The sequence below is a fragment of the Podarcis erhardii genome (assembly GCF_964252035.2).
Source record: "Podarcis erhardii genome assembly, chromosome: 13".
Taxonomy (NCBI): Eukaryota; Metazoa; Chordata; class Lepidosauria; order Squamata; family Lacertidae; genus Podarcis; species Podarcis erhardii.
Genome location: NC_138502.1, coordinates 10394508 through 10406668, shown reverse-complemented (window position 1 = coordinate 10406668; position 12161 = coordinate 10394508). Strand labels below are relative to the sequence as shown.

General features: G+C 45.8%; 1 protein-coding gene and 1 long non-coding RNA gene across 2 annotated transcripts in view; both read left to right on the top strand.

Moving 5' to 3' along the window:
- The window catches only part of LOC309326667, a 172347-nt gene that overhangs the window by 67605 nt on the left and 92581 nt on the right, over window positions 1-12161 (top strand). The gene's annotated exons all lie outside the window — the stretch shown is intronic.
- LOC309328411 (olfactory receptor 2D3-like) lies at window positions 8667-9599 on the top strand (the record flags this gene model as incomplete). The annotated part of the gene is made up of 1 exon (XM_081838410.1): window positions 8667-9599. The coding sequence occupies one exon, from the start codon at window positions 8667-8669 to the stop codon at window positions 9597-9599; it is 933 nt and encodes a 310-aa protein (XP_081694536.1).

The window sequence follows — 12161 nt, the reverse complement described above, 5'->3', positions numbered from 1 at the left end:
ACAGTGTTTTTACTGGGGGTATACATGGGGTGCACAGTACTGGCACCTTCCTCCCCTCAAAATGTTAAAAGTGCACTTACTGTAATATTTTCATGGTGAGTAAAAGGGTAAAGGGACCCCTGACTATTAAGTCCAGTTGTGGACAACTCTGGGGCTGTGGCGCTTTACTTTCCGAGGAAGCCGATGTTTGTCCGCAGACAGTTTTTCTGGGTCACGTGGCCAGCATGACTAAGCTGCTTCTGGTGAAACCAGAGCAGCGCATGGAAATGCCGTTTACCTTCCTGCTGGAGTGGTGCCTATTTATCTACTTGCACTTTGGCGTGCTTTCGAACTGCTAGGTTGGCAGGAGCTGGGACCGAGAAACAGGAGCTCACCCCATTTAGACCACAGCGCCACCCACCTTCCTCTTTCTTGGTGGGTACCGGCACCTTTTAATTTTTTAAAAAATTTTTAAAGCACTGGATATAAATCTTTCTGTTCCAGCAATCTCACCCCTCTCAGTGCCCAAAGAATGTTGCAGTCTGTCACTGCTGCTTTGCTTTGCTTTGCTTTGCTTTGCTTTGCTTTGCTTCCCCTTCCCCTTCCCCTTCCCCTTCCCCTTCCCCTTCCCCTTCCCCTTCCCCTTCCCCTTCCCCTTCCCCTTCCCCTTCTCCTTCTCCTTCCCCTTCCTCTTCCCTATTGCTAAAATGAGTTGTCGTTTTCCTGCCAGTAGGAGGCCAATGCAGGGATGGAAAACATCACCTCGGTCACTGAGATTGTCTTGATTGGACTCACCAACCACCGAAAGACGCAGATTCTGCTCTTTGTGATCATCCTCATCATCTACTCCCTCACTCTTATGGGGAACTTGGTGATCATCTCGCTGGTGTGGACCGACTTGAGGCTCCACACACCCATGTACTTCTTCCTAGCCAACCTCTCCTGCCTGGAGATCTGCCACATCACCTGCACATTGCCCCCAATGCTGGCAAACCTCCTGAGCCAGAATGGGACCGTCTCTTTCACACGCTGTGTGGTCCAGATGCATGCCATTGCGTGCATGGGTGGCACCGAGTGCATTCTCCTGGGTGTCATGGCTTACGACCGCTACTTGGCTATCTCCCACCCGCTGCTATATACCATCCTCATGGGCAGGTGGCGCCAGGTGCAGCTGGCCTCAGCCTCCTGGGCTGGTGGCATCATTGTCTCTACAACAAACGTCATCTGCGCCCTCCGCCTCCCGTATTGCGGCCCCAACCGCATCAACCATTTCATCTGTGAGCTGCCGATCGTGATGAAGCTGGCATGCGCCGACATCCATTCCACAGAGATGATTGTTTTTGGGACGTCTGCGGTGGTGATCCTGACCTCTCTGGCTGTCATTCTGGCCTCCTACGGGCTCATTCTGTTCTCTGTGCTGAAGATGCACTCAACCACTGGACTGCGCAAGGCACTCTCCACGTGTGTGTCCCACCTGGCAGTCGTCACCCTGTTTTACAGCACGGTCATTGCTGCATACGTGAAACCCCCATCAGTCACAGACCCCGACAGCGACAAGAAACTCGCTGTCTTTTACATCGTGGTCACCCCTCTTCTCAACCCAATCATCTACACCCTGCGCAACAAGGATATCCATGCAGCAGCAGTGAAAGTCCTGCGCAGAAGGGGCTTGGAATAAGATGCTAACGTCTTGTGTTATTAGTCCAGGTGTTGTCCAGTTTCTGCCAGTTCCCCTTAATGAATGCTGTGCCAGAAGGCCTAATGTGCTTTGTATTTGCGTATCAAGTCTCCGCTCAGCCCTGAAGCCTAGTCAGAGGTCTTAGGTTTTGAGCAGTATCCCTTACTCTTTCATTCTCACAGAAGCAAACCACAAGCCCTATTTGTATCTTCAAAACATCATGTGTGGGCTGTGGGAATGTTCAGGGTGGCAGGATAGGATATATTGTTTATTAATATCCTTCCTAACTTGTGCTAGCAGAGTGCATTCCTCTTTACACAGCAGAAAACTAGTTGCAAACTCGTGAGTTTCTTAAGACAATATGCAATTCAATCTGGCTTGTCCAGATTGAAAGGTGTTTGAACATTTTCCTGGTAAGGTAAAGGTAAAGGGACCCCTGACCATTAGGTCCAGTCGTGGCCGACTCTGGGGTTGCGGCGCTCATCTCACTTTATTGGCTGAGGGAGCTGGCATACAGCTTCCAGGTCATGTGGCCAGCATGACTAAGTCGCTTCTGGCGAACCAGAGAAGCGCACGGAAACACCGTTTACCTTCCCACGGGAGTGGTACCTATTTATCTACTTGCATTTTGATGTGCTTTCAAACTGCTAGGTTGGCAGGAGCAGGGACCGAGCAACGGGAGCTCACCCCATCACGGGGATTCGAACCGCCGACCTTCTGATTGGCAAGTCCTAGGCTCTGTGGTTTAACCCACAGTGCCACCCGCGTCCGGCGGTAAGACCCCCTTGAATTCCTCCTAAAAGAATGAAGACGACAGTGTCTCTATTCATAAGCAACAAAAAGAAAGCTTGCTCACGATCAGGCAGAGCACAGTGTGATCCCTGAAGGCAGGCTTTAGGCTTAAAGTTACAAACGTATAAAAACAGTTTTACCCCATGAGGGAGATTTACCTAGCAGTCCAGCAGTTCAAAGGACAAAAGGAAGATGGAAAAGACACAGAGTGGCAGCATGCCTTGTCCTTTTACCGGGTCTGGAAAGGTCACGCCTACCCACTAGTCACCTGCCAAGGGCTGATTTGCCTGGCCAGGCTCCCCACAGTGTGGGCGGGCAGACATACAGTGTGGATCCACTTGACTCTGGTGGCGAGGGCTGGGCTGGAGCAGTGGACTCTGTGAACGCTTCGTGCCCTTTCCTCGCTCGGTGGAAGGTCTGGGCTAGCATTATGGGTTCTGTTCATCCTCTGTGCTGCACCCCACCATGGAACTATCCATGTTTAGGATAACCTCCATTTTTTGACATGATTTTTGAGTCAAAAAACCTTGTCTAATACACCGAAAAATACGGTATTTAGACTTTTTTTTTCATAATGATGACACACCTATAGTTTTCAGCTCAATTTAAAACGATTTGAGAAACATTTTTGCATAAGATTATACCTTGTTGCTTGCTTTCATGCAAAAGGGTAACTTCTAGAACACAGTTCCCTAGAACAAGTTATTAGTGGAAATCGGCAGTTTGACATTCAGCGTGGATTTTAGCCATGTGTATTGTTGTTGGATTAATGATCTCTTCACTGTATGAAAGCCTAGGGAGAGCATTTTCTATCCAAACCTTTCCAGTTACGTAGCTAGCTTGGTGTTAACATTTTTTAGTTTAGAAAAAGAACAAGATCTAATGTGTTTTTAAGGTGTTGAAATTAAACATTAGTGCTTATTTTGGAAATTCATTGAGTTCTCTATTCCTGACAGCTGTTCAGATGAGATTGGATTTCATCAGTCCTCAAGCTAATTTCTACCATTCAGCCACAACTGTATTATACCAACACATATTGTAATATATAAATATATATATATAACCCTGTACTTATTACTCGTCTGTCAGTTGTTGTTTTTCTTGGATTGAACTGTACCAGAATTCAATGTGACATTAAAAAAATGCAAATTTTCTATTTAAAAGAAAAAACATACAGTCAAAACACAATTTCATATTTTCTCTTATTTTTTCGACTTCCCACCCCTTGCTGTTTCTCCCCTTCTGCTGCACCCCATCTATCAAATCATAACCACAATATTATTATCTAATTATTTCTGCTGCTCATAGCTCAAATCCTGCTCTCCATTTCATCATACTGCAATATTTATTTAAATAGTCTAAAAAAGGCATCCGTTCTTCCATAAAACACGATTAATTTTGCTGTTAATTTTGCCGGTTCTGGATAGTCCATTACTGCATCTTACTTATCCATTCTTCTTTTGTTGGAACTTCTTCTTCCTTCCATTTCTGTACATAGAGAAGCCTAGCTGTTGTTGTTTAATATTTATGGGGAGACTTCTGCTCCTTTAATCCCTGACAGAAATGCTTTGAGCTTTTTTGATATACTCATTTTAAACATCTTTTTTAAAAAAGAAATCTTATCTCACACACACACACACACACACACACACACACACAAGGTTGCCGAATAAGGAATGCATCTCCACCCACCAGGGTTCTCTTCACCCTCCACACATCCCAGCATGCAACCACTACTTGCTGGGGGATGCCACCCCTCAGTATTAGGGGGACTTGCCCCTTGCTCAAATATATTGAGGGGGCTGAAGCCCCTTCCACCCCTGATAGTTGGTGCCCCAGTTCCTTGGGGGGGGGAGCCCTCCTCCCACACACAGTACACATATGCACTGAGTCCCAGCCTGCAAAACCAATAGCGATTTCAATTTATACTTGATTCCACACATCAGTGCATTGTCTTCATTTGCAATTTGTTCCCACTTTGCACCATGGGCAGGTGGCTCTCCAGATGTTGCGTGTCGAGACCCCGAAACCACCCCTCCTTTGAAGAATAACCCACACAAGGACACAGATATTAAGTTAATGTTATTGGGCAAAATTTGGCCACAACTTTATTGAGTGATTACAGAATGTGAGCGGTATTGGCTTAGGCATTGTTTGGACCCAACTATATCTGACTCCTGCCCATTGCGCACAGAGTCCAGTAAGGGTAAACCACTGGAAAGGGGAGCCCTGTTGATGCATACCAACTCGAGCTCCCCTGGGTGTTCCCGTCGGGGTTGTGTCATGGCTGTAGCCCCGCCCCAGGCTTCGGACAAGATCCACATCCCCGGATTTCTTTAACGGAATACCCTTAAGCTTGGAGGGGGAGGTGATGGCCACACCTCCCCTCCCCCATTATATGGTCAAACAATGCCTAACTGCCACCCTAACAAATTTGTGACGATTGCTATGAGGTAGGCAAAAACCAAATGGCTTGTGCCAATTTGCCAAGTGGAAAAATTCCTACCAGGCCCCTCAACAACAACCAACCAAGGTCCATAGCAAGGGCAATGACTAAAACCTGCAAAATAGGGAGGGAAGGAGGGAGATTGAGGAAGTAAGCCAAGAGGAAGCCCCTGGCTCACACCTCAGTTTAGATGGTCCTGGCCACGCCCCCACCAGCCAGCGGATTGGCTGGCTGGCCGCTGACGTGGCCGGGATCCCTGGGCAACACGGGACTTCATCCCTGCCCCTGGAGAAGAGTGGGTGGCCACGCGGTCCACCGCAACTCCTCCCCACGTTGAAGTAGAGCGGATCTGTCAGACTTGGTTACTGCAAAGTTTAAAAGAGGTAAAGGAGTGAGTCTCATTGCATTCAATTACCGGTAAACTTAACTCAGAGCAGACATGTACAAGACTGCTGTGCAAGCGATAAAATTTAATGACCAGATTTGAATGGTCACTCTATGTATTAAAGGGGCATATCAACCGTGTTTGCAGGCCTGTGTAGTGTTTGGGAAGATGTGCCACAGGATTCTCCTCATCCCAGCAATCTTTTGTTTGAAAGTTCAGCGACTCTCTTCCTCTGTGGTGTGACAATCCTGTTGCTCTTGGGATACCCAAATAACCTAACAAAACAACAAACTCTTAATGAAACAGAGGAAAGCCCCAAAGGGATTGGCAGAGTCCTTGAGTGATAAAACCCATGGCCTTTATTATCTTGCCTTTATTACTATATCCACAAACCTTTGGGAATCTGGGGAGCAAAAACCTGACAATTAAACCATGCGGTGACTGTGGCCTTAAAAGGCTTTGCAGATTGGAAGTGGTATTGTTGTCAAGAGAAAACGCTGTAGCACTAGGGCTTTTTTCATAGCAGTTGAACCAGAGAACCGGAATGATGGCTGTTCCCTGCTTTGGTAAGTAGAGTTTTATCTTTGTTTATGACAGAATGGTGTACTATGCAGGAAGTCAGAGAATCCAGTAGCCCTTAATTTTTGGATCCTTCTGTGGAACCTGTCCAGCACTCAAATAAAAAAAAAAATCACTACTTGGGGAAAACCAGAGTTTTTGCACGTATGAAGTCTGTGACATCCCCATTTAAGGGACCACAGGTTAGAAGCCATAGAACAGGGGTGTCAAACTCAAATTCATTGGGGGCCACGCTGCCGCTAGAGGGCAGACGTTCTCTGGCTTGTAGGCTGCCGCGCATGCGCTGAAGAGGCGGCTTTGTGTAAAAAAAAAGTGAGAATAAAAGGTGAAGGCTAGCAGCCGGCAGTGGCTACACAGGCCACATGACGAGGTCTGGCGGGCCGGATTCGGCCCACAGGCCTTGTGTTTGACACCCGTGCCATAGAAGGTCATCTGCCCAAGACTGGAAAACAGTGATAGAGTTTGTTTCAGTGCAAAGCAAGCATCTCAAATGTGACTTGTTTGCCATTGGGAAGTACAGTAAGATTGTGGAGCAGTGCTTTTGAAACTATGCCATGGCACGCTAGTGCATCAGCTGTAGTGTGTAGGTGTGTCACGCAAACCCACCTCCCGGGGCTAGAATGGGGTTAGGTTAACCTCCATTTTGCTAGTGAAGCTGAATCACTGTGTTGTGAGATGATGCATGTCTAAAAAGTGTGTCACCAACATGAAAAGTTTGGAAAGCTCTGTTGTGGAGGAATGTGCTCATCTTGTTTTTGTTTTTGTTTAGCTCTTATTCTTTCAGACTGGTGGAACCTGGACTGGTACCTAGGGTTGCCACCTTTGGTCGGGGCAAAAGATGGGAAACGTGGAGGGGGGAATTGGGCTGGCTAAAGATTACTTTACCTGGTGCAGAATAAAATGGCTTCAAAGCAATCCATTACAAAGGGTTGTTTCCAATACTGGTCATACTCATAGAGTAGACCCAATGAAATTTATGAATCTAAGTTAGCCATGCGCATTAATTTATATGGCTCGCATCCTCTCTGCCTGCTGAATTTCTGCCTGTTAGAAGAATGGTAAATGTAGATACCCAGTCAAAAAAAGAGGTGGAGATAGCAACAAATTCTGTTTCTCTTCCTAACAGAGCTTTGTCTCTACAATCCCTTTCCATATAGCTGCTAAGGCCAATTCATACACACACACACACACACACACACACACACACACACACACACTCATAGTCAGACAAGCTCATCCAAGCACTAGGGTTACATCTTTTCTTGTGACATATTTGAGATGTTTTTAAAAGAATTCATCTGTTATCTATAGGCATCTATAGGCATTCCTAGAATCTGTAGAATTTGTAGAGTTGAAAGGGACCCTGAGGGTCATCTAGTCCAGCCCCCTGCAATGCAGAAATTTTAACTAAAGCATCATTTAAAGCACCCTTATATCACTTTTACAGTTATGGAGGCCCACCTCCCAAAGAATCCTACTTTGTTTGGAGACCCCCTATTCTTCTCCCAAAGATATAATCCCGAGTCTTTTGGGAAGAAGGGTTGATTGCTCTACCACTGTTTTTTCTCAGGTAGCAAAATGTATTGGGCCAACTCAGCCTTGCCTATTTAAACAGACAGGAATGGCTTCCCTGAGCAGGTCACGATTTGGAGTTTCAGCATTTGCCTAAAGGAAAGCCACAAAGTTCTAGCTATTTTGCCAGTCTCTGCTTCCTCCTCCCTCTGCATTTGTAATGTAAGTGGTAACAAAGTTGGCCTGTAATACAGGTATAGAAGAATTGTGGGGGGGGGGAGACTTATAAAGGAAAAACCACCAACAACCAATTCTAACAATTGTAGGTGGCATGCGCCATCATGAAATAAGCATTTAATTCAGTGTGTGAGAAGCAGGGGGGAGCATCTTTCAAAAACAATTAATTGGCTGCTGCTTCTGGGACAAAACACTAATAATAAAAAGGTAGTGGATCAAAACAAAGAAACCACCTTCTTGACCATTTGACCTACTATTGGTCCCATCCACTCAATCCGCCAGAGCCTGTCTTCACATGCAGGTAAGTCCCTAACTTACTGAGGGTTTGAGACCCACTGGCAATAAAAGGATGTCACATAGAGGAGGGAGAAAGGTTGTATTCTGCTGCTCCAGAGAAGCGGACACGGAGCAATGGTTCCAAACTACAAGAAAAAAGATTCCACCTAAACATTAGGAAGAACTTCCTGACAGTAAGAGCTGTTCAACAGTGGAATTTGCTGCCAAGGAGTGTGGTGGAGTCTCCTTCTTTGGAGGTCTTTAAGCAGAGGCTTGACAACCATATGTCAGGAGTGCTCTGATGGTGTTTCCTGCTTGGCAGGGGGTTGGACTCAATGGCCCTTGTGGTCTCTTCCAACTCTATGATTCTATGATTCTATGATTCTAACCCTCACCTGGTTTAGCTGTCCAGTCGAAGCCGTTCCTGGGGTGTGGTTGCTATCGCATGACAGCTTCTAGGAGCCACAGATGAGAACCGAGTGCCGAAGAAGGAGCCCGTCAGAGGTCATACCCTTCCGCTAACACCCCACCCCAGAATTATAAAGTGATAGTAATAGACATAATTCAAGACACTAAATGTTAACTTGCAGTAATGGAGCGCTGGAAAATGAAGTCTTCTATAGGAACCAAGTTCTTTCTCTCTTTTACCGTCATAGATTGCTTTGTAATTCATTGTGCCCTTTCAGGAACCAAAGAGTAACTTTTCATTGTTAAGGTTGCCTCCAAGAGAATCAGACTGTCTCCAACGGCGGCACATTGTCTCTGCAGCCAAGCAGAGCAGAATGACACCTGAAAACCAAACCTCAATCCGAGAGTTCATCTTGGTGGGACTCAGCAATCACCGCACAACCCAGCTTCTCCTCTTCTTCATGATTCTCCTCGTATATTCGCTTACCCTTCTGGGGAACTTGGTGATCATCATGCTTGTGCAGGCTGACCCTAGACTCCACACGCCCATGTACTTCTTCCTGACTCACCTCTCCGTCTTGGAGATCTGCTACACCACCAGCACCGTGCCCCAAATGCTAGCTCACCTGCTCTCCGGAAATGGAGCGATCTCCCACACTCGTTGCGCAATCCAAATGTACACCACCATGACACTAGGCGGCACCGAGTGCTTCCTGCTGGCTGTCATGGCCTATGACCGCTTCCTGGCCATCTGCCATCCACTATTATATACCATCGCCATGGACAGGAGCCGCCGATGGCAGCTTGCTTCAGCTTCCTGGATCATCTGCTGCCTCATTGCAGCATTGAACATAGGCTGCACATTCCAACATCCCTACTGTGGCCCCAACCACGTCAACCACTTCTTCTGCGAGCTACCATTGGTGCTGAAGCTCGCATGCGACAACACCTATGTAACAGAAACCATTGTTTTCTGGACCTCTGTGGTGGTCCTCCTCTGTCCTCTCTCTGTTGTCTTAACCTCCTATGGACTCATCCTGTCGTCTGTGTTACAAATGGGATCAAGGGCTGGTTGGCGCAAGGCTTTCTCCACCTGCGCCTCCCACTTGGCTGTGGTCAGTTTGTACTACGGGACCCTCATCTTCATGTACTTGAAGCCAGCCTCAGCCAACGCTCCCAACCAGGACAAGCAAATTGCTTTCTTTTACATTGTGGTCACCCCCCTGCTCAACCCGGTCATTTACACCTTGCGTAACAAGGACGTCCATGGGGCTGTGGCCAGGGTGATGAAAAAAACCAAACTTTAAATTGCAAAGTTTAGCACTGGTGTCTTTCTTAATCAGTCCTGCCGTAGTCCCAGGGGTCTGTCAGTCACTTGCCATGACGATTACATCACAATTGCTGGATTGAGAGGGTATTGATTCTCTGCTCAGATGTTCACACACTGGACTGGGGACGGTGCGGTATTATAATAATATCCCTGACTTACCCAGGTGGTCACTGCCTTCCGCAGGAGGCCTTCTCCTTAAATTCTCCAAAATGCAAGAAATCCATTCCACAGTAACTCAGAGAACCATTCATAAGACAGTGCTCCTTTGCAAAAGGAAACAAAGCTGGCTAACTCTTAGCATATTTGTTAAAACAGAAACAACGTAATAATTTGGTCCAAAAATTAAAGACCAATGAGGGTAAGTTGATTGCAAGATCTGAAGATGTTGCAAATGATTTTTTAAAAAAATCTGAGAAATTATGAAAAAATATGGAAAATTAAATTTCATGTCTAACCTAATCTGAATCTGATAAACTCCAATCTCATATAACAATCTCTAAACTCCACAGAGTGGTCAATAAGTTTTAAAAATGCAAAGTCCCCAGATAAGATAGTTTCACAGCTGAGTAGTATGACTAATTTTTGAATGAATTAAAACACTCTTTGTCAGAGACATGGGAAATGGCAAGAATAGTGGTAATAAATAAAGATCCTTCTAAATCCAGTGGTACTATCATATAGCACTCCTGAATCAGGACTTTAAAATATGGAGCTCAATTCTAGGAAATAGATTAGATACAGTAATGCATAAATAGCAGAAGATAAAACTCGGTTCACTAGGGGGCATAAACGCTCTTCAAACATACATGTGTTAAATATTCATGCTATATAAAGAATGAAACCAAAACATCTGGCAACTGAGCCATTTCCAGATCCAAGGTACGACTGTAATATGATGCCACAATGTTACCACACTTACCATGATGGTATCATCCAGATCGTTCAACTGTATTGGAACGGAGTCTACAGAGTTAAGAAAATGCATTGTCGTATTGCTCAGAATTAGACAAAGGCATAATTAAAACCAAGCATTGTACCAAAATACCGCTTGAGAAGTCGCAGCAATCAGCAACACCCCAGACTGCAGTCTGTATGGGAAAATCCAACCGGAAGACCAATTGTATCTCGAGGAGGTAGTGATTCTAACATGGTTACCCTTCCTGCCTCTGCTCCTTCCACCTCCCTTGCAGTTGCTAAGTTTTTGAAGGTGTGAGAACCTTCTCTGGTGTCAAAATCAGTTGAGAATAGCTGAATCCCCACTCACAGCTACCTGAATCAGTCTAGGAAAACAATGCTGGGAACCTTCTCTGGTGTCTGAAATTGTTACTGGAGGGAGGGCATTGAAAGGAGGTGGCTATCTATAAAAATCAGGTGGTTTGAGCAGAGAAACTTAGAAGCTTGTGCACGGACTGATTGGCTGCAGGGCAATGCAATCCAAGGCTACCTGAGGGAGTCACTTCACCACTTCTTTGAGGGCTTCCAAGTGACAGATAGAACTGCATGCCCTGGTATGTATATATATGTATTGCTTGCTATTTAGGAATAAAATCCTCTTCTCACCCACTTGTGTTTCGTATTGCTTCTGAATCTTAAACAAAACAACCACCTTGCATTTGGCAAGACGCATTCTTTGGTTACATATCACACTAGTTCTATTAAATACTCATGAGGAAACAGCCACAGCCAATTAAATAATAGAAACATTTCAGAAGGCAGAGACAGCTATGTGTTTATTTTAAAGCTTATAAACCACCCTTTCAGCAAAAGCTCTCAGGCTAGCGTGCCTTGAAAGCAATGCACACAAATACATTGAAATTCAAATGTACAGTACAAAAATGTTGGCCTTTACACAACGACAATAAAAAATGCACAGAAACCTGAAACCCCAGCTACACAAAATGCTGGAATACCTGCACAATTCTGCCTCAGCCTAGTGCTGGGAGGACAAAAGTGGTACCAGACAAGCTTCTTTGGAAAGGGAATTCTAATTATGAGGCGCCACAGGTAAAAGACGCCCTCCAGTCAGTTCTCACCTGAACTTCAGATAGCGGGAAGACTTGGTCAACGTCCAACTAGGACAGCAAGGTTCACACAAGTTTGTGTGGCACGAGGGTGTCCTTCACAATACAGTAATTTAGGATCAATGAATACATACTATTCAAAGTGGGCAGGAAGGAGGAGAGCACGGAGGTGGCCACAGGTAACATAAACAGAAGTCACTGACACACTTTGACACACTTTGTCAGTGGAATGTTTCAAGCAGCTGTGAGGAACCTGTGGCCCTCCAGATGTTGCTGGTCTCAAACTCCCATCAGCTCCAGCAAGTCCATGACCGGGGATGAAGGGAATTAGAGTAACAACATCTGGACGGACCACAGGTGTCCTGTTCCTGGTCTGAAGGGATGACAAGCAGTTTTTCTGTCCATGTAGAGTAGCTACCACCAATACTCTGGAGTGAGGGGAAAGACTCCAGTGATGACTTGTCTAAATCAGAAGGCACAGGACTCAGGCCCAATGGCTGAATGCGGTCCTCTGGTCC